General features: G+C 39.0%; 1 protein-coding gene across 3 annotated transcripts; it reads right to left on the reverse strand.

The window, feature by feature from the left end:
• Positions 1-2,434: 2,434 nt before the first annotated feature.
• LOC106651366 (tubulin-specific chaperone cofactor E-like protein) lies at positions 2,435-19,985 on the reverse strand. 3 transcript variants are annotated; one of them, XM_014369819.2, is made up of 8 exons: positions 19,421-19,985; positions 6,959-7,414; positions 6,347-6,758; positions 5,849-6,054; positions 5,588-5,757; positions 5,272-5,380; positions 5,087-5,191; positions 2,435-5,015 (listed from the first exon to the last, which is right to left on the reverse strand). In XM_014369819.2, exons 2-8 carry the CDS (start codon positions 7,367-7,369, stop codon positions 4,845-4,847), a joined length of 1,584 nt encoding a protein of 527 aa, XP_014225305.1. In that variant the 5' UTR covers positions 7,370-7,414; positions 19,421-19,985; the 3' UTR covers positions 2,435-4,844. The 3 variants fall into 3 exon arrangements, with proteins under 3 accessions (XP_014225305.1, XP_014225306.1, XP_014225307.1); XM_014369820.2 differs by having other exon boundaries at positions 6,959-7,435; XM_014369821.2 differs by lacking the exon at positions 19,421-19,985 and adding an exon at positions 13,587-13,653.

The raw sequence follows: 19,985 nt of genomic DNA on the forward strand, positions 1-19,985 counted from the left end.
TGTGTCTCGACACTGACTGAACTCAAACTTGCGTGCCTTTCTCTCTCTCTCTCTCTCTCTCTCTCTCTCTCTCTCTCACTCACTCACTCACTCTCTCGCGCGCGCGACACGAGCGAGTCGAATTATTCACCTATACGGGTATCTAGGGAGAGCTTGCGAAAAAGCTCGCACTCCCTCTGTCGGATAGTCGCGCAAGCTCGTCCCCAGTACAGTGAGCTATTGCACACTCGTGCACATATGCAAAGGGTCATACGTGGATGTTTCATTATCGCTCTGTCTCAGAGACTCGTGTTCAAGAGGAAGAGAGGCAAAAACGCTTTTTGATATTGCTCAGTTGTTTGGACATGTAGGTCGCTTGCGTTATGCAGATTTGCATATAGTTGATGATTCCTCGAGCGAAAAACAGAAAAAATGTCTTTTATAACGAACGAGCTAAACTTAATCGTTGATGTACACGCGGTACAATCATTTAGTACACTTGCACGTTGAAAAATGAAAAAACATTTTTTTATCATTATTTAATCCTTCACGTTGAATGTTAATTTTATGCTATTCAAAAGTAAATGTCTTTATCAAGTTTTTGCATAAGAAAGTATTTGAATAATGCATAAATACATACATTGTTTATGTTAACTTTTAGCTAAAATTAAATTTAATTTCATGCACGAATAAGAAGTGCAGTGCTCAACTTGAAAGTTCATTAGACGAATCTGTCACGTTGATAGTAATAACTCATTTAATTGATCATTCGTATATGAGCATGAGAGTAAGAGCATTTCAATGTACAAATTATAGTAGTTGACTTTTTGAACAAACTAAAAGTTCGAAAAAAAATTCTGGCCGCCAAATCTGTCAATCTTCATCAAGATATCATTTATTCGAGAAAATAGTGACCTGACTAAGATTTTGAACAATTTCTTTTTCAGAAAAATTATAGAATGCGAACATTTCATGGAAAAAAATTACATTTTTAAATGTACGTCAATCATCGATTTATTTCGGTACCCAAGGAAAGAAAGCAGGTGTTTGAAAAATAAAAGTTTACATCTCGAACTCGACGGAGCTCTTTGGCAAAACAGCAACTCGACATCGATCGCGAAACACCAACAGCTGTAACGTACCGATGTGTTAAGTGTACGTACACACCTAAACCGAATGCGTTTAACTATACGGCCTCCCTTCCTCGTACTAATAACAGACGGCTTGTGTGAGCGCATGTGATATACCAGAGAACTACCTGTTCTTTACCCGAATTCGCTTCCTCTGTAGGGCATGAGTGATGATCCACTCGTCGGGCGATAACTGCAACCTTATCGAAAAAATCCACAGACTTATTGGAATGTCTAATTTTAAAAGTTTTTCGTTTGATTCAGCCATGTTTATTTGCACGGGCCTGTGTGCGTTCTGTACAGACTTTCTGTTGAATAACGAATGACTATTTCTGGTAACTTTTATTCCACGTACGTCATCGTACGTCGCTGTTGTTTCGAAACACACTCTTATGCTTGTCTGAACATCATAAAATAATACGCTAAAAGTTTGGAAAGCCTTACTACTTTACTTGAGGAAAGTTTAGCTTTTATTTAAAGCTTGCATTTAAATAAATTTTTTTGACAAAATTTCTTACCACGTTATTTTAATCTATTTATCGAAATCTTGCGTTTTCTACCATTGTAATAAATTTAGTTGTAAGTCACGCTTTTTCTAGAAAATTTACTTCTTTCTTCTTCAAACACTATATTTATATTAAATATTTGGTTCGGCGTTGATTTAAAGCTAATAAAAACAACAATTTTTGCAACAAAAAATGATAGCTTCAAATCAGAGAAAGGAATAAATATTTTCATTATTATGAGTTTGAGATGAAACTTTTGAAGTGGCTTGAAGAATTAAATTTTATATAGTATTAAACATTAAAATTAAATAATGCATTTTTCATAAAACCTCATCTCATTTAATGTTTCTAATTTGTCGGAAGTAATATTTCAATTTGACAAGCTAAAATCAAAAAAAATTAACGAGCTCGATATCCTAATGATTCTAATCAATTTGTCTACAAATGAGGCACGCCATTTTCATGAAAAAAAAACTCATCTAAACCCATTCAACAAAATTTAAATGGCGATAAAATCGTTTTTATACTGTTGCTATTAAAAAAATTGTATTATGTATCAAAGAACGATTGGAAATCAAATTCGCATCCTCAAATATTTAAAAATCTAACAAGACGTAATAGTAGTTTATTTATATTCAATTACTCTCTTATCGAATATATTAGATTAGACTTTGATAAAAAAAACGCTGGCTTAGAAAACTTCATTTGGACCTTTATTTTTCTTCTATTCAAAAAATCGTTATAATTATAGTATTAGAAAAACATCCAAACTTTCAAAAAAGGGAAAACTCCAAGTTTGAAATAAAATAATCGATGCAATAAAACTTAATAAGCAATTTATTCAATATTTTCGTTATATATTACGTATTTCTAAGTAGGATCACACTTAATTTAGTGATAAAATAATAATGGAAGAACTCAATATATAAATACTCAAAGAAATATCTTTCAAAAAAATCAGAGAATATAGTTTAGAACAAAGTCGAGCTCCGTTAAACATATGCTGTTTAACGTAGTATGTATAAATATATCTCACTGCGTATCGTATAAAAACATGAGTGTTCTTTTAGGGTTTGTTTAACCAAGATATGATGCATTATCCAGTAAATTTTTAAAATCCACAATGAAGCAGTTCATGACAGAAGTTAATGGTTTTTTGCTTTTTGAACTCAGTCATTTTTCCTCTTGCAGATGTATAATATTTATATTCAACGCAATTTTTAGTCGCTTACAATCACAAAATTGAATTTAATTCGGAAAACTTTACTCAACCGTAAATTAAAGATGAACCGGCTGAACTTGCGGTAAATATGTTAAAAAGCCGAAATAGAATTGACAACTTATAAATATTTTTCATGGCTAACTACGTGTAAGAGTTTGTCATGTAATAAAGTATACAGCAAGAAAATTATTTTTATGTACAAATTACGCAGTACTTTTTGAAATATTGCACTTCACAAAACCTGAAAGTTATTAAAATATTCATAAACACTATTCCGGCAATAAAAACTATTCGTTTGCTTGGTTAAGAATTGACCATCAGAGCTTTTTTTGAATGAAATTATTAAACTTTTTTAAATCTATAAACAGAAAAAAACAAACAACGCTTTAAATTTGCTTATTTACATTCTCACACATTCGCACGATATTATCACTTAAGTAAATATTTATGATGAATGATCAAATTATGATAAAGTGAACTATACATTTTATGTTATATCCCTTACGAATTTAAGTGTGTACAATTTTACATAATTAAATATCGATTGATTAAATCACGAAGAAATGGAACTATCATATTCCAAAAGTTCACTCAATGCATTTAATACAGGCACTAAATAATGACTTTTTCAGGGCTGCACTAGCTCATTTATCTTGATGTTCCTTTTCACTCTTTCAGAAACGAATGCGATCGGCTATACGTAAGCATTCGTTTTGCTTATGCAATATCGAGATCTGCACGAAAATAAACTATCGTAAATTTGAGTCTATTTATACATGTCTCACGTTCTGCATCGGCTATAAAATACATGAACAAATAATTCGAATTCAATTTTATTTGAAATTCATGAGAGCATTTAATAGGTATTCGTTGTTGCTGATTTTGTTTCGCTAGTTTTAATGGAGCATGTGTGAACATGATTTTAAGTACTTGAATAAATACTCGAATTAATTAAATTTTCTACTAAAGAAATAACACCATAGTATTTAAATATCAATCAAACACAACATTGACTTACCCTAGAATGCTGTCATAGAAGCATTCGGGTGGTTATTCATTACAAAAATGTCGATACATACATTATAGAGTAGTATACAAATATTCAGTGAAGAGAAATCGAACAAAATCAGTTGCCACATCATTTTCTTTCGTAAATCTGAAACATAGTCAGCCTCACATTTGATGATATTGCTTGACTAATGACACCTATTTGTTGCAAGATATAAAAATATCTCAAATGTCTTTGAAGCATAGTTGTCGCTGCAGTACACAAAAAATAATTCAGTCAGTACTTTTGCATAGATACCAGCAAAATCATCAATAAAATTTAAAACCAAAAAATTGTTTTACCGACTATTGTTTCATCGAGAACTCCCTCACTCTTTTCACGGAAATGATATACTTCAGAATTACGCAGTCCATAAACTCTATTTTTAATAAATATGAATTTTACAATTTTTTTATCGGTACATTATTATTTGCAAATGGTGTAAAACGGAAGATTCGTTAAAAATATCCTATTAGAAGCGACAATTTTTCTAAAGTCTGTATTTTTAAATACATAAAAAGACTTTTTATGAATACACACAGGTATCACGAAGAAACAAAGCTCTCATAACTCAGGCAAGAAAAAATTAATAATGGAACTCGTGACTGTAAATGTCCACAATGATTGTAATAAAAAATCGGTCGGCAAAACAGATCGTTCTTGCAGAGTTAAAAATTCGAATCTTTCACGCGAGTGCCTAACGTCGGACGGCATTTTACACCAGAGCATCCAAAGCGCGTCGAAAAACCGGCGATCATAAATTATCGCCTCCCTTTGTACATACTTTCTTTTGCATTAATAAAGTGCAGAACGCTGATAAGCAAGTATCAAAATCACTTTGGACGTCCGTTCAACGACGGACGCCAGTTTGATTCCAAAGTTGAAAATCGAACAAAATGTTCGATCCGCCTGGTGGATATCGTTCAAAAAGTCGACTCGTTATTGACACAATGGGGATCTCAGGAGCGCAAGGAAGACTGCTGGCGTTGGGTCGGCGAGGACGACTGCGACGACGAGCACCGATTGAGCTTGCTGTCGATAATGATCTCGTCGCCGTTGCGTATGTTGTATCGGTAGAGCTGTTTGTTCGGGTACAGCATCTCTTCCGGCCCGTACTGAGATCTCAGCTCCTGAGAAATGCAACGTCGTTAGAGGCGTCGTTATGAGCGCCGAGCGAGCGTCTCTCTCGATATATATTTACCTGATCGATGTAGAATAGCCTCATTCGATTGGCGGGGATTTTCACCATAGTTTCCAATTTAGTTTTCAGCTCAAACACCGTTCTGTACACATCGACCGACCTCACCTGAAAAATAAACATAAAGGCCTGAGTTAGCGTGACCCGCCATTAATCGCTTAAATCGGTTAATTAAACTCGAGCGTTACCTCATCTAGGTCGCCATAAGTGAATTTGACTTTGACCCTCTTTTCTGGCGTAAGATCAACATTTACCAATGGGTCGAGCTTTCCGTGAATAGCCACCAACTCGGCGTATCTAAAGAAAAGCCAAAGTATCGGTAGAGAGAAATTTTCGTTTTAAAACCGCTTCAAACCGGTAAAAAGCGCGCAGAGCAGCTATAGAGGCAAACGCCGATAGGCGCGCGACGACGAGACAAAAAAAATCAGCAGCAAACAAAGCAGCTTTTCATGAAGGCCTATGGGCGCTACGCGGCTATAGCTACATATCAACTCGCGTACGTACCTGTTTGGTCGTTCAGCTTCCGGTTTGTCCATATAGTGTCTAATGAAGGCGCGCTCCGCGTCCTCGCGCTCTTGGGATGAAATAACGCCGCCGCCGTTCAAGGTCTCGACGTTCGGTAAACGAGCAATGAGCAATTGTCGCCTCTCGTGCTCCGTGTATTCGCGTGGACTCTGTCGATACAGACACACATACGATAAAGCAACGAATCCGAGTGTGAGCTTTTTGTCAAACTTTCGTCTAATTATATCACTCATGTCTTACTTCGAACAAAGGGCAGCCCTGTATCCTCAGTGACTTTAGTGCTGGAAACCTCGCGATGCGCTCGATGTCGTCCCAATTAGCCAGCAGAGTACCGTTGACATTGAGGAATCGTAGATTTCTGAATGGGTCGTGCGACGATTTGAGCTTCGAACCGTCCGATTCGCATTCCGTCATATCGTCCTCGTCGTTGGAAAAATTTCGGTTGCCTGCAACAATTACAATTTATACGTATGAATTTTATCGATTTAGCTAATACGCGACTGGGTAGTTCGCTACAACGATATATGTCGGAAGAATCTTTTTTTCCTTTTCATTATTTTTCGACTCGGACTACTTAGATGTAATTTCGCGTCGCAAATTGCTTAATACAACAGAGTGCAAAAAACCCGAATAGGCTTATCGTTTATAATCAATGAATTGCTGTAGCCAGTACACCTGAGTTTGCATTAATTTGCAATTTTTCAAAGCAATGCAGAGAATCTATTTGCAATATCTTACCGGAACATCCGTTTTCCACTTGCATCCCGCCGTTTCTCTCGACGATGTGATTCCGATTTTCCGTATCCTCGTTTTCCGCATTTTCCTTGGCGCTTTCGCTTTCCTCGATGTTGAGCGATCTTATGGGACACTCGGCCAGCACGAGACTCTCGAGGCCGGGAAAGGCGTATCCCAACTTGGCGATCTCTCGCCAATACTCGACGGGATTGCCGGTGAAGTGCAACTTTTTCAGGGCCGGATTGCAATTTTCCGGCTTCTCGTATCCAAGATCCACCGTTTTGTAATCGTTCAGCGACAGATGTAATTCCTCGAGGTTGCGCAGCAAGCGAACGAGGCCTTGAACCGTCGACCAGGAGACTCGCGTGCCATTGAGAACGAGATTGCGAAGAGCATCGTACTTGCCATCCTTTACCTTTGCAGAGGTAACAATAAACGCGACTATTAGTACAGAGAAATTTTCCCTCCTTGATGAGCAAAGTCGAAAATAAAAAAACAAGTCGAATTTTACAAGTTTTTACTCGTTAGCTTGCTCTAGATAGGCAATAAAAAAAAAAGTGTACAGAAAAGACGCGCTAATTGAGCACTCGGCGTGCTTTACGATGGAAAACCAACCTCCAATGCCTCGGGCAGGCTATTGAAGCTCAAATTGACGAATTTGATTTTGGGCATGTGCCTGAGTATGCCGAAGACCTCGTCCCACTTGGAGAGCTTGTTCTGGGCGAGGTCGAGCTCCTCGACGTTTCTGCATTTGTTCCTGAGCTTCTCGTCGTCGGCGCCGGCGCACTCGATGTCGCAGTCCTGAAGCACCAGCAGGGCCGGCACCGTGTGACGCGGCGACTTCTTCGGGATGAATATGCTGACCGAGAGGGCGTGCGACCTCGGCGAGCCCGACAGCTGCTGGGCCGCTGCCGACGGCGGCGACGGCGGTGGCGGCGGCGACTCCTGCTCGTCGTCCGTCAGACAGCAGCAGTCGGCTGGGCCGTCGCCGTATTTACGCTCGAGGGCTTCCAGCAGGGATGGCATGACTTTCTGCGCTCGTGGTCCGTGCGAGCTTTAACTTAATGCATTCTGCAATCAGACAGGGTTGGCCTTAATCAATCGATGAGTATTTTTATTTTTTATGTAATACGACTCGTGTTGTAGATGCGCGGGTCGTTGCACTTGTTAATTTTGGTTATAAATGGGCTTCGCGCGACGAATCGCCTGAAGTTATCTCAGTCAGATGGACGTTCGATACATTTTTAAAATTAGTCTTAAATATAGGTAAGCATCGAGCGATGCTTGCCATCGCTGTGGGACGGTTTTGAGAGTTCGCTTTTGCCTGTGCGCGTAATATGCGTTAATGCACCAGCTTACAAATCACACGACTTGACAAGCGTAAATGAGAAAGTGGGCTTTTTGAACAATCGCTTGAATGTATCGAATAAAAAGTAATCCGCCAGACACACGTCGACTTAATCGAATAAGATCGTTACTCTTCCACTGGGTGCGATGATATTATTTAACGTCCTACAAACATCGTGATATCCCTTCAATTTTTGAAAGGCAAAACGTTTGTCTACAATAGCATGACTCTAGATCACTACGCTATTTTGCGTAGTGTGTCCTCCGATCTCTTTTCCCTCTCCTCGCCCTCTCACTCTCTTTCTCTTGCTCGTTGCGATACATACAATGTTCCTTTGTTCGTCGTTGCATTTGTTGCTTTTTGCCTTGGAACTACAAGACTCGACGCATTGCTTTACGTTCAACGTCCTGCTTGAGTTATGATATTGGGTACGTTAGTAGTTTGTACGGAAAATTGATTTTGAGTAATTCGGCAAAAAAATATCGGATAACAGATTTAGAGATATTTTTTATCAGGAATGGCAGATTCTGGAAATTGAAAAGCGCATGGTCGCGTGTGCAATTCACGTGTTAATAGTACTTACACTCGCTACGAAAAAGAAAGACCAGTTTTACATCTGGAGCTGCGCATATAAAGTACACAATGAGGCTCCGTGAGTGTAAGAGCATGTAGCACACGCATGTATAAAGTGCCAGTGGAGACGACCTTATCCTCCCCCCCCCCCCCCCCCGTTCTTCTCCCCCCTTTCCTTCCCTGCTTATACACCAAGACTTTTATGGTCAGACCAGATTCTCTTCTTCAAGACGAGAGCAAAGAACTACTATTCATCCTTATCGAGAATTTGAATTATTTTACAATTTTATCGATGCTGAACGATTTACTATCTAGTTTAATTTATATGGGTCAAAATAATACTTTTTTACAAAACCGTGCGCACGTATGTCACCGATCTTGACGCGCTTTTGGTATGTTATAGTACATGGTAAAAAGGTCCCAAAAAAAAATTTTTAGACCCCCTCCCCCCTCCTACCCCCCACTTCCGGTATAAACGTCCATTTTCGATCTATATTTTTTCTGAGGACATGAAGCAAGTAAAAAATCTGAAAAAATTCATAAAAATACTTTTCCACAATCCAAACAACCTTGAATTTTTTCAGATTTTTTGAGTGCTTCAGGCCTTCAGATAAAATCATTGAAAATTTCAAAAATCGAGATACGGCGGTATGAGCCGATGTAGTACTCGGAAATTTTTTCAGTTATTTTTCGCATTAAAAAACATAACCTCAATTTTTTTCAGATTTTTTCAGATTACCTAACGCACCTTTTGAAGCCAAAAACCGATTTTTTTGACGAAAATAATTTTTTTAGGACAGTACGGAGCCTCGAAAAATCTGAAAAAAATTTTTTCTTGTTTTTTTCATCAAAATACGTAATCTCAAATTTTTTCAGATTTTTTAATTGAAGGCGATAGCTTCTAGGGCCGAAAAATGCTATTTTTAACAAAAAATGGTTCCTAGAACCCGATGGTTCCGGTGAAAAAATTTGAAAATATTTTTTTTGAATTCCTTGTCAAATTTTAATAAATTTTGACCGTTTCAAAAGTTCGATTGAAGCTTCCTAGCTCATTTTAGAGCATCAAACGAGTTTTATCATTCCTTAATGTCTTCAGAAACGTCTTCAGATATTTTGCACTAATCTTTGTCCTGCTCTAAAATGAGCTAGGAAGCTTCAATCGAACTTTTGAAACGGTCAAAATTTATTAAAATTTGACAAGGAATTCAAAAAAAATATTTTCAAATTTTTTCACCGGAACCATCGGGTTCTAGGAACCATTTTTTGTTAAAAATAGCATTTTTCGGCCCTAGAAGCTATCGCCTTCAATTAAAAAATCTGAAAAAATTTGAGATTACGTATTTTGATGAAAAAAACAAGAAAAAATTTTTTTCAGATTTTTCGAGGCTCCGTACTGTCCTAAAAAAATTATTTTCGTCAAAAAAATCGGTTTTTGGCTTCAAAAGGTGCGTTAGGTAATCTGAAAAAATCTGAAAAAAATTGAGGTTATGTTTTTTAATGCGAAAAATAACTGAAAAAATTTCCGAGTACTACATCGGCTCATACCGCCGTATCTCGATTTTTGAAATTTTCAATGATTTTATCTGAAGGCCTGAAGCACTCAAAAAATCTGAAAAAATTCAAGGTTGTTTGGATTGTGGAAAAGTATTTTTATGAATTTTTTCAGATTTTTTACTTGCTTCATGTCCTCAGAAAAAATATAGATCGAAAATGGACGTTTATACCGGAAGTGGGGGGTAGGAGGGGGGAGGGGGTCTAAAAATTTTTTTTTGGGACCTTTTTACCATGTACTATAACATACCAAAAGCGCGTCAAGATCGGTGACATACGTGCGCACGGTTTTGTAAAAAAGTATTATTTTGACCCATATACAAATTACTTTGACTTTATAGAACCCTCTTTATTAATCGCGGAAACAGATGGAAATTCAGAGTTTCTATTCTGCTCTGGTTACACGAATCATACTGGCTCATTCATAAACGCAGGTATCATGCGCAAGACGCTCCGAGTTTTATAAAATCATGAGCATAATAAGTCACTTAAAGCCTTGGTATATTTCCGTGCTTAAAAGCCGAGCTCCTCTTGACGAGGTTTATGAACGTAATTTTTTTCTTCGAATTTTTCATACTGCATTATTGTGTTTTCTTTTCCAATAATTATTGAAGAAAAAGCATCAAAGATAAAACTAAAGATAAGCAATAGAAAAAAGTAAATCGAGGTCAAGTACCGCTGGATATTAATATTACATTTTCATTTTATACTTAATAAACATGCGTTCTCCCTATAAATCCTATTCAATCGTTAAAAGTGAAATGATTCAAAAGTTGAAGCTAAAACTTTGATCATGTTTCTCAGATCAGTAAAAGGCAATATTGTTTAAATCTGTACTTGCACAAGCAACCATATTGAGTAAAAATGAGGGGTTTCTGCTTTTCTTTTCTACTTATGCGCACGTCGTAATGTCATACGTATGCGCGACGCACGGACGCATAAATAGAGAGAGTGAATGAGTGAAAATCTGATCATGATGTAAAAGTCTATTCTGCAATGTTTACCCATAACTGTACACATATACTCAAACGTCGCTCTGTTCACACGAGAGAGAAAGAGAGATATTACGGTCTCATCTAATAGCGTATGCATAAATACAATCGCATTTATAAAAGTATCGGTTGGTCGTTTGCACTCGCAAGAGTTTCGCTCAAAACTATGAAACGCGGTTAAACGTGAAATGATATTTTGCGTTTTGCCCGAAGCATACGTAAGCGGAGCTTCAAAAGGCTGAGCGAAAATGGGAAATAGATTTTGACTCGCGCACGACCTCGTAGATCAACGGTAAATGCGAGCCGCCGATCGCGATGCCGAACCTCGATGCCCAACTCACAGCCGTGTACAGTATATTTTACGTTTGTATGCATTGCATAGCGCAGCTAGCGTAATATACATGCTGGACTCTTACAGCTAAGTGTATCGTGTGGCGCACGTAATCGCAATCGGTTCAACAGCCATGAGAAATTAACTTTCTCCCCTCTCTCTCTTTCTATCTCTCTTTTATTCGTTGCTAAGCTTCGCGAAAGTTCAATCGCCTGTATTATAAACGTATGTCTATGTGACGAGACCCGTATTGGCGAAAATATAAAATTTTGATGCTAGTCCGGTGACCTTCAGTGAGTATGTAGTTTTTGTCTTCTCGGGCGGCTTGGAAAATTTGTACAATTAGCTGATTTTAGACGCTTATCATGCACAACGTTAACGTATTCAAATTAAATGGAGAAAAATGGAAAATCGAGTCGATGCTCGTCTATGCATGATTTACAGCCCCGGGGAGACAGCAAATGACCGAAAAATCGATTCTCGCTATTAATAGACGTATTGACGTATTGGTCGACGAAATTCAATTGATACCAGCTCGACGTGACCGCGAGTCGCGATCGTATACGTAAGAGCGTCATCTGCATGGAAAATAAATCGTCAGCGAGTAAAATAAATAAAAAAAATATATGCCTGTCACGTCTGCGTAGTTCGAACAAATTTTTTGTTTTCATTGCTCTTGACCTTTGTCTAATTGCATAAATTACAAGCTGAATAGGTGTAACGAATGAACGCAAAAAACCCAACTGCATGAGATTAGTGCACCAATGGACGGGTTATTTTTTTAAGAAAAATTCGAAACTTTTTTTTTTGCGTAATTCACTATTGAGTTTTTGTGCACCATTAGACATGAGAGTCTTAATGTACACTTACATACGTACTGTCGTTGTTATTGCAATCGAATCCTTCGCGGTTGATGCTTTGCCAAGGAATCATGCAATACTCGCTTAGACACGCGTAGAAAGTTATGGGCTTTGCACATGCACGGCAAAATCTCCACTGTCTATATGTGCATAAATACACACTCCTTATTAATTATTAATTTTTATCCTTCCGCCTTTCACGCAGTAGCCATTCACTATTTTACGAATATTATTATTTATTATATTACATGCAATATGGGTCGTATATGCTTCTATTTCGCCTATAAATGATCCTAAAGTTGAGGAAAACTTCAACTCGCCAATCGATCGTCGAGATTCATTATTCGTTTTACGGGAAATACATCGGAGGTTACGCTCTGAATCTCAGAAAATATCACCGCCCAGCATGAAATAGCCCCATTGACCACGCGCCACTCGATGGATTATTCTTCGAATGCTCGATTCGATACACACCGATTCAATGACAATTTAAGATATCAACTTACTTTCTCTCGAATAATGTTTCAATTTTTTCATTCCTTAACTCGATCTCATCGTTAGTAAATGGCATAAAAAAGACAAAATTGATGTCTTTCTATACACAGCACATGAATGAATCTATCTTTTTAAACAATAGTTTTTTTACCACATACCCTTTCTCTGTGTAAGCACTACTAGTTGAAAAACTGGACACTCAAATTCTGCGCGACAATGCAACGCGTTATTTGTGTATCTTATTCAATAACTTTAATTTCATTTTTTCGCTCAAAATCGCCTGCAGACACATACGTTAAATAAACTAAATTTGCGTTTCAATAAATATATTGCGCCGAGTGAGTGTTGAGACGACCGTAATGATCCGTTTGTCCTCGTTTCGCCAGTTCAAGCAGGGATTTTATCGTTGTAGTAACTCGAGAAATTTTAAGATAGTTTTCCAAGAAACAGTTCAACTCTAGCAGCTATTGGTAAAGTACAAAAAAATTAGTTTTTAAAGATATAATTGCAATAATTCATCTTGAATACGAAAATTATATCAACAATTTAAAGATTTTTATTAAGGTGATTGTTTTGGAAAAATAACACACCATCCGTGATATTTTATTCGAAAGAAATAAATTATATTTTGCATTAAAAACATTTATAAAAGAATTATATAATATTTTACAAACTTGAATTACTTGAAAAATTTATACCTTTCCTAGCAACAAGTTAGCTGCTTAACAACCACGGCATCATATCCGCAATGAGCTAAAATTTCTCATGAATGAATTCACTTTCTCTTTGCTTACTTTGAACTTTTTTTATGATTTTTCTTTCAATAAATTAGATGTTACAGATATTACAAAAAATGAATAACAGAAAATTACGCTTGTATCACGAAATAGTGGTGGCTTCTCGAATGTCTCGACGAGCTTTTGTATATTTAGAGTCGATATGTGGGACACCTTGCAAAGACGTGATCTTTTGCTCGAGATGCGTGACAGTGCATCGATGGAAATACGAAAAAATTCGCCGATGGAGAAGAAAAACAATAGCCACACATAATAAGTAGAAACAATAATAAAATAATATTTATTTATTCAATTACCTTGAGTAAAAATGATTATGCTAATGCTTGATGAATTTTACATATACTATGTATCATTTGTATAAACTATTTATATTCAACAACGTTTAATAGACATCATTACCTTCAGTTTACTAGTCTAGTTTCCAACCAACTAAAATCACACCGTATAAACTTGATACGTACATTAATCATGAAAAATATCTTTTGGCGAAGTTGCTTATCTTAAAGTGAGAGTTATCTTGACAGCTTAGTAAATTGAATTTTCTTTCTTAGAACCATAAACAAAAAAGTCAAAATGTGTTTCAGTCACGATTAGCACAATATCGCGTTTTCAATAACAATAGACACTGATTTTAATGTACAGAACGTGTTTTTTGCAGTTGAATAATTTTTTACATAATCCTCTGAAAATGACTTGTACGCCGAGTGCATAAATTGCGAAAAAACTTTCATCGTCTGCACTCGTCTATCGACATTTTTTTTGTCAAAATGTTCTCAATCAACAGTTCCGAGAGTAGCGAATTTCCAAAGCCAAACCTGTTTTCAATTACGACTCGATGAACTTCAAGGTGGAAATTTTATCTCTGAAGTTATACAATTCTTGGACTACAGAAATTTGATTGGCTATTGTCATTTTTTAAATAGATTTTAACATATTCTTCTCCTTCGCGTTCTAAGCTGCACTATTTTTTAAAATAAATGTCAGATTTGAGAGCTGAGTTGTTTAGAAATAATGCATTGGCTAAGTTAGTTCTCGATGAGCAGTGGTAGAGAAAGAAATAAACGATTCAATAGTGCTACTATTAAAATTGAAAAATATATATGTGCAGAAAGAAGTGCGCCTTCGTACTGAAATAGCATCTGTTGTGGATAGCAAAATGCTCGAACGCGTTGGAATATCGTAGTCGAAGCTGAGCGAGGAAATGCACGTCGTTCTGGGCTTGTATCTGTGAAAATTCGCGAATCGCAACGCGAGCACGGAGACACACGTGCTTGATTCGCGAACGGCTTGTTGCATACACCGGTGGCCTTGGCCAGCGCGCGCAGCATCGAGGCTATATTTGTATCAGCGGATTGCCAACAAAGACGCACACCGGAGCGATGCACCGATATCTCGCGCGCGCGCCGATAAGTCACTTATCGGATTTTTGCGAGATAATAAATTTTAATCGCAGAAAACGACCCGCGCGACAATGCACAATTATTGTTTATGCCTTCTCGCATGAGGTCAAACGCGTAACTTCCTGATTCTTACATACGTTGCAAATACACACCGCCGCTCGTAATTATAAACAAAGGCACATGCACACACACACGCCCACGCACAGCTGCAGATAGACAGCTAGTGTGCATGTGCGCAAGTGGCATTCCTCGCACGATTTAAAAAAAAGAACAAAAGCGCTTGACTCTATAGAAAAAATTGAAACAGTTATGAAAATGTTACATCGTAAAAGGCAATTTACTTAGATACGCAAATGTTGCCAACAGTGCTCGGATAAGACGATTGCGTAATTTTATACAGCACGATCGAGAGGAAAAAACTAGTCGGATTGTTACTCGCGCGCTACGTACTCTGGCTGTACGCGCCTCTCAAGGCCACCAAATTTTTATCAAAGTATTACGCGCCCGTTCGATGTAACTACTTATTCGCGACATTTTTCTCCTAATCGAGCAATAAAAAATGTCGGAGCTCGCCCAATTTACGCTATCGCGTAAGCTTCGCACGAGGCTCTGGCCAATTCTACGCATCGAGCGAGTCAAGAGCCGTAAGTGCAGTGCACGTGCACGCATGGCTCCGAGTCGCACACGTCACACGCGCCTTATCCATCTCGCTCATCTTCCTTCTTCAAACGCACGAGTCTATAATCTTCAACGCGTTGCTCGTTCGGAAGAAGGAAATTTCTTGACTCCCGACTCATTACGTATCTAGTTGTGCAATGTCGATGGCTCGCGACTCATCATTATTACCGATATGAAAAAAGATTACTCGATCATTCGATCAATTTCCACCGAGATTTATTGCCGTACGAGTTCACCAACCAAAATAGACAATGACAATGTTTAATTTATTTCTGCACGAGAGAAAAAAAGGAGAACAATAAAAACTATGCGGCGTAACGCGCCGAGGCAAGATTTTTCCTTCGCTTTATACGAACGTAAGCACTGCTCGTGGAGTGCATGAAACCTATATATTATATGTTCATGTTTATACCTGCGAAGAAGAAGAAGAATAAGAAAGTCCTCGTTGCAAGACAAATTGACTTTAATTTCGCTTCTAGTAAGCCGCTCTTGGCTTTCCCGCGTCTATTATTTTCACGCGTGCAGCGGCTCCATTATATTATGATACTGTTAAGCTCTGTCGAACGGGCAAAAAATACGCGAGCGTACGAGCTGTATTAACGCAGCCGTATTAAACAGGATCATCAGAAAGTTGAAGCTCGATATTTCGAACGAAAAATCCAACGCAAAGTGCCGAGCTAGAGTAATGAAAAAACACAATGTCGAACACATGTATAGCGAAGGTGAAGCGAAACTTGCTATTGAAATTTCGGCGGAATAAGTGCGAAGCTTTTATTTCCTAATCCTAACTGCACTTATCGCGACGTCTGCAGAGTCTTTATGAAAAAATTGTTGCGAGCAAAATTTCAAGGTTGAATTTCGGCTTTGAAATTAGTTCGCTTTCTCTATTTTCATGAAAATGACAAAAGTACCTCGGCTGTTGGTTTTCCGCCTCTTCGGAGAACAATGAAATATTTAACTGCGCATAACCAAATTGCACGAAAAGTCGTAATTTTAGCCGACGCTATCTGGATACGTATGTTTACATCGAAAAAGTCCAACTGTACTTTTCGCCTCGTTTTAACCACGTGGAATTTTATGACATATTCGATATACTGCCGCTTTTTTCCTGTATGTAGACATTTTATTAACCCGTCATAGCGCTCGCTACGTGTTCTCCGATAGATACAAGATATTCTGGCCCCAGCGTGCATTGACCGTAAAACCAGGCAGTTTTCTTGTTAAGGGAACTTAAAAGACGTCGCATGTATATGCGGAACGCGCTCGATCCGGTCAACATTACACGCGTACAAGCGATCGATTCTTCCTTATAGAATAAAGCTCGAGCACGTGTCGGACGAGGTAATCTCGGACAAAAAATGTATACAGCGTCTACAAATGCGTCAATTTGCGCTGTACAAATTCCTCGATACATTTTTATTTGCTTACCACTCTAACGAATAATTGATTTTTACCCGCAACAGGAATTTCGAAAGAAAATACAGTTGCCAACGAATATTTATTAAAAGTACTTTTTCCAAAAAAAATTAATAAAGTTGCAAAAAAAAGAAACTTCTGGCTCGACATTTATGCACAATTAGGTGGTAAGATACTTTCGAAAGTTGCGGGACACAATGAAAAAATATACAGCTAACGACGAAACGACGCGGGAGGTTTAACGAACCCAAACAAAGGAGTGCGTGTACGAGCACGCGATGCAAATGAGTTTATCATCATCAAGTTATTGTTGATGGGCCATGATTTACGATTTTTCCCTGTCCTAATGCAAATTTCCCTAGACTTATAATTATTATATTTTACGAGAAAATCGTAGTCATTGAAAAAGGCATAAATCTTGTTTTCGATCGATGTCAACATCTCTTTCTTTGACCGATGACTTTTAATATCTATCCTACGAGCGAGCTAAAACACAGATATACCTAGTTAATTATTGCAGCATAGTGAATCCGTGTGCATCTCGTATTGTACGATTTAAAAAGAAGCTATTAATCGTACTTTACGTAAGCCGTAGGTTATAAGTATGTGCGTATATTATTTAATTATCTCAATTGCATCGATGCATCAGCTGCGGATTCTCTCGAAGTAATAGACTCGGTTGAATTTTATCATGGCGCTTGGCCGTTACGTAAAATCGTCTGTGTTTTTCAAGCCAAAATGACAAGGGGCCAAAACTAGTGTAGCCGAGAACGTGCGAAGTACGCTGGTGAAAATCGTTTGAATGATCATAAACAATAAGCAGTTGAATGCACATCGGAACCAAAAGGTATCAGGCGCGCAGAGTTTTCGGAGCATCGATCGAATGCCAATCTTTTTTCGATTGCTGAATCAAACGAAAATCAACTATACTTTCATTGGTTGCGATGCGTAACCGATGCGCAACGATCTGAGCCATCCCATAGTCGAGCGGAGGCACGTGCTATGGTCTATATTTACATTTTCTTTCGCATGCACTTGCAGATATAAATTGGGTCAGGGCTGGCTAACTTTTCTCTCTCTCTCTCTCTCTCTCTCTCTGGTGCGCAAATGTGCATAAATATCGCAGGCGGCCAGTGGCACGCACTCGCAACCCTGTTTCCATGCATTCATCGCAAATCTCGAGCCGTACCGAAGGTTAAGCACATTTATAAATTAAGTATACCAAAATGTGCCCGCGCGGCAAGTTATTCGTTGGTGCATCGCGAGGGTCTTTGAACTTTAGCGGCGTACGAAAGAAAAAAGTGAGAAGAAAAATCGGAAAACAGTATCACGCACGCACACGCTCGCAAGCTCGACGCGAGCGAATGTCATAACTCACTGATTCGAGCGTGGAGAATCTTGAACTTGATACACGCAATTATTCGCGGCTATTGTATCGGATGTCAATTGCAATGCAAAAGCAGATAGAGACATGCCGGCCGATCGTGATTTATTTCGATCGCTGAGCTCAACGATGCGAAAAATTGTCGAGTTAGCCGAGGCGCGAGAAAACGATACGCCCAGCGATAAGTTTCACGTTGTAGCATTGCGATACGGCATACGTCGAAGTGGTCATGTGCGCGAAGCATAATCGCACGTATATGCAGCTGGTGCGGGGCATGTATGCAGCGGCTTGGACACGGGAAATTTAGCGAAGACTTTAGCAATCTTTGACAACATTCGAGCAGCAGAGAGCAGAGAGGCAGCTGCAGATCGGGCATGCGTACAATGGCGCTGGGGCTTCGGCTAATGTTACACAAGCTTTTTTATTTAGCACCGAGTCCGAGAGCGAACTCGCTATGTGCATAATGCGATCTGTTGCTGTTCTGGCTCGGGGGGGGGCCAATTTCGCTGGTCGAGCCCGAGATCTCGGAGCCGCGAGGAAAAGGAGCGTCGGCGCCAACGGCCGATCTACACCCGCGACGCGCAGTCACAACCGCGCACTTACATCGGCAATAGCTATAGACGTCCTCTTTTTGCGTCTTATAGCAACGAGGTTTTCGCTGCGCTGGCCCGCGAGAGCGAATCGATATTAATTAAAGAAAGAATAACAGAAACGAGAGAAAAAGAGAAAAACCTTGGAGGCGCTGGAGGTGTGCGGCCGAAGCGAAAAAAAAAAAGAAAAAAAATTGCGCACTCGGAGTAGTAATGTCGCACACGCGCGCACGCAGACACAAAGGCATTATTATGTACGGTCGCGAGCGTATCGCATTGTGCCTTTGCGCTGCATTGCGCGCACTGCACAGCACATAGCGCACACATAGAGACACATAAGAGAGTATATGCCAAGCGCGTGCCCATTTCGCCAACGATCGCTGCTGCTGCTGCTGCTGCACGTTGCACCTCTCTCTCTCTCTCTCTCTCTCTTTTGCTCGCTAGCTAGCTAACTCTTGTAAATATACATTCTCCCACACACACACACACACACACACTTACACACATACACACGCACACACATACATGGTCACACACGGACATACACAGGTACGAATCGCAACGTATATGCAGGCTGTGTGTATATATATGCGCGTTGTATTCCAACGACAGCCACAAGAGCTAGAGGACAAAAAACTGATCTATAAATTAATGACACTTACTGTTAGCTGATTGTAATTGCTGCAACGAGCTTGGCTCGTTATTCGCTGCTGCTGCGGCTGCTGAAACTTCTTCCTACACCTAATAGGTACAATTGAACTGCTGCACCAGGGCATCAATATGATCATCTGTTATTACGAAGCGCGCGCGCACACACACACACACACACACACACCGTCAACGGGACTGATAAACGATCTATTATTCTGATCCGACTTGCAACTGCTGCAGCACAACACGATTATTTCTTCCTTTCTCCCTTGCGACCTTTTTTTCCTCTTTTTCTTTTTCTTGATATTGTGAAACAACCAAAACTGATTTGCGCACTATTTCATTTTAACCATCACAGCAACGCACTGATATTCACTCATCAATTTTTATGGCAGAAATTCGAATTTGCCAAGTTGCTTCCAAGACGCGATAAATATTTAAAGACAATCGGAGCTATTTAAACAAACGGCCATGCACTCGCGGAATAGGAGCTCGCGGAGCAAGAGTCAGTACTGAAACTAAACTGTCAGAGAGTGTCTGTCTCCTTTGTTTGGGGAGGAGGGGGCGCGAGGGGAA

Source organism: Trichogramma pretiosum, unplaced genomic scaffold (assembly GCF_000599845.2).
Source record: "Trichogramma pretiosum strain Unisexual culture from Peru unplaced genomic scaffold, Tpre_2.0 scaffold9, whole genome shotgun sequence".
In the NCBI taxonomy this organism is placed as follows: Eukaryota; Metazoa; Arthropoda; class Insecta; order Hymenoptera; family Trichogrammatidae; genus Trichogramma; species Trichogramma pretiosum.

Excerpts from the sequence above, each read along its gene's own strand:
- LOC106651366 (XM_014369819.2), bottom strand. The coding sequence starts at position 7,369 with ATGCCATCCCTGCTGGAAGCCCTCGAGCGTAAATACGGCGACGGCCCA. Across the intron at positions 6,055-6,346 it reads AGTGGAAAACGGATGTTCCG|GCAACCGAAATTTTTCCAAC; the intron begins GTAAGATATTGC and ends TAATTGTTGCAG. Across the intron at positions 5,758-5,848 it reads AGGGCTGCCCTTTGTTCGAA|AGTCCACGCGAATACACGGA; the intron begins GTAAGACATGAG and ends CTGTATCGACAG.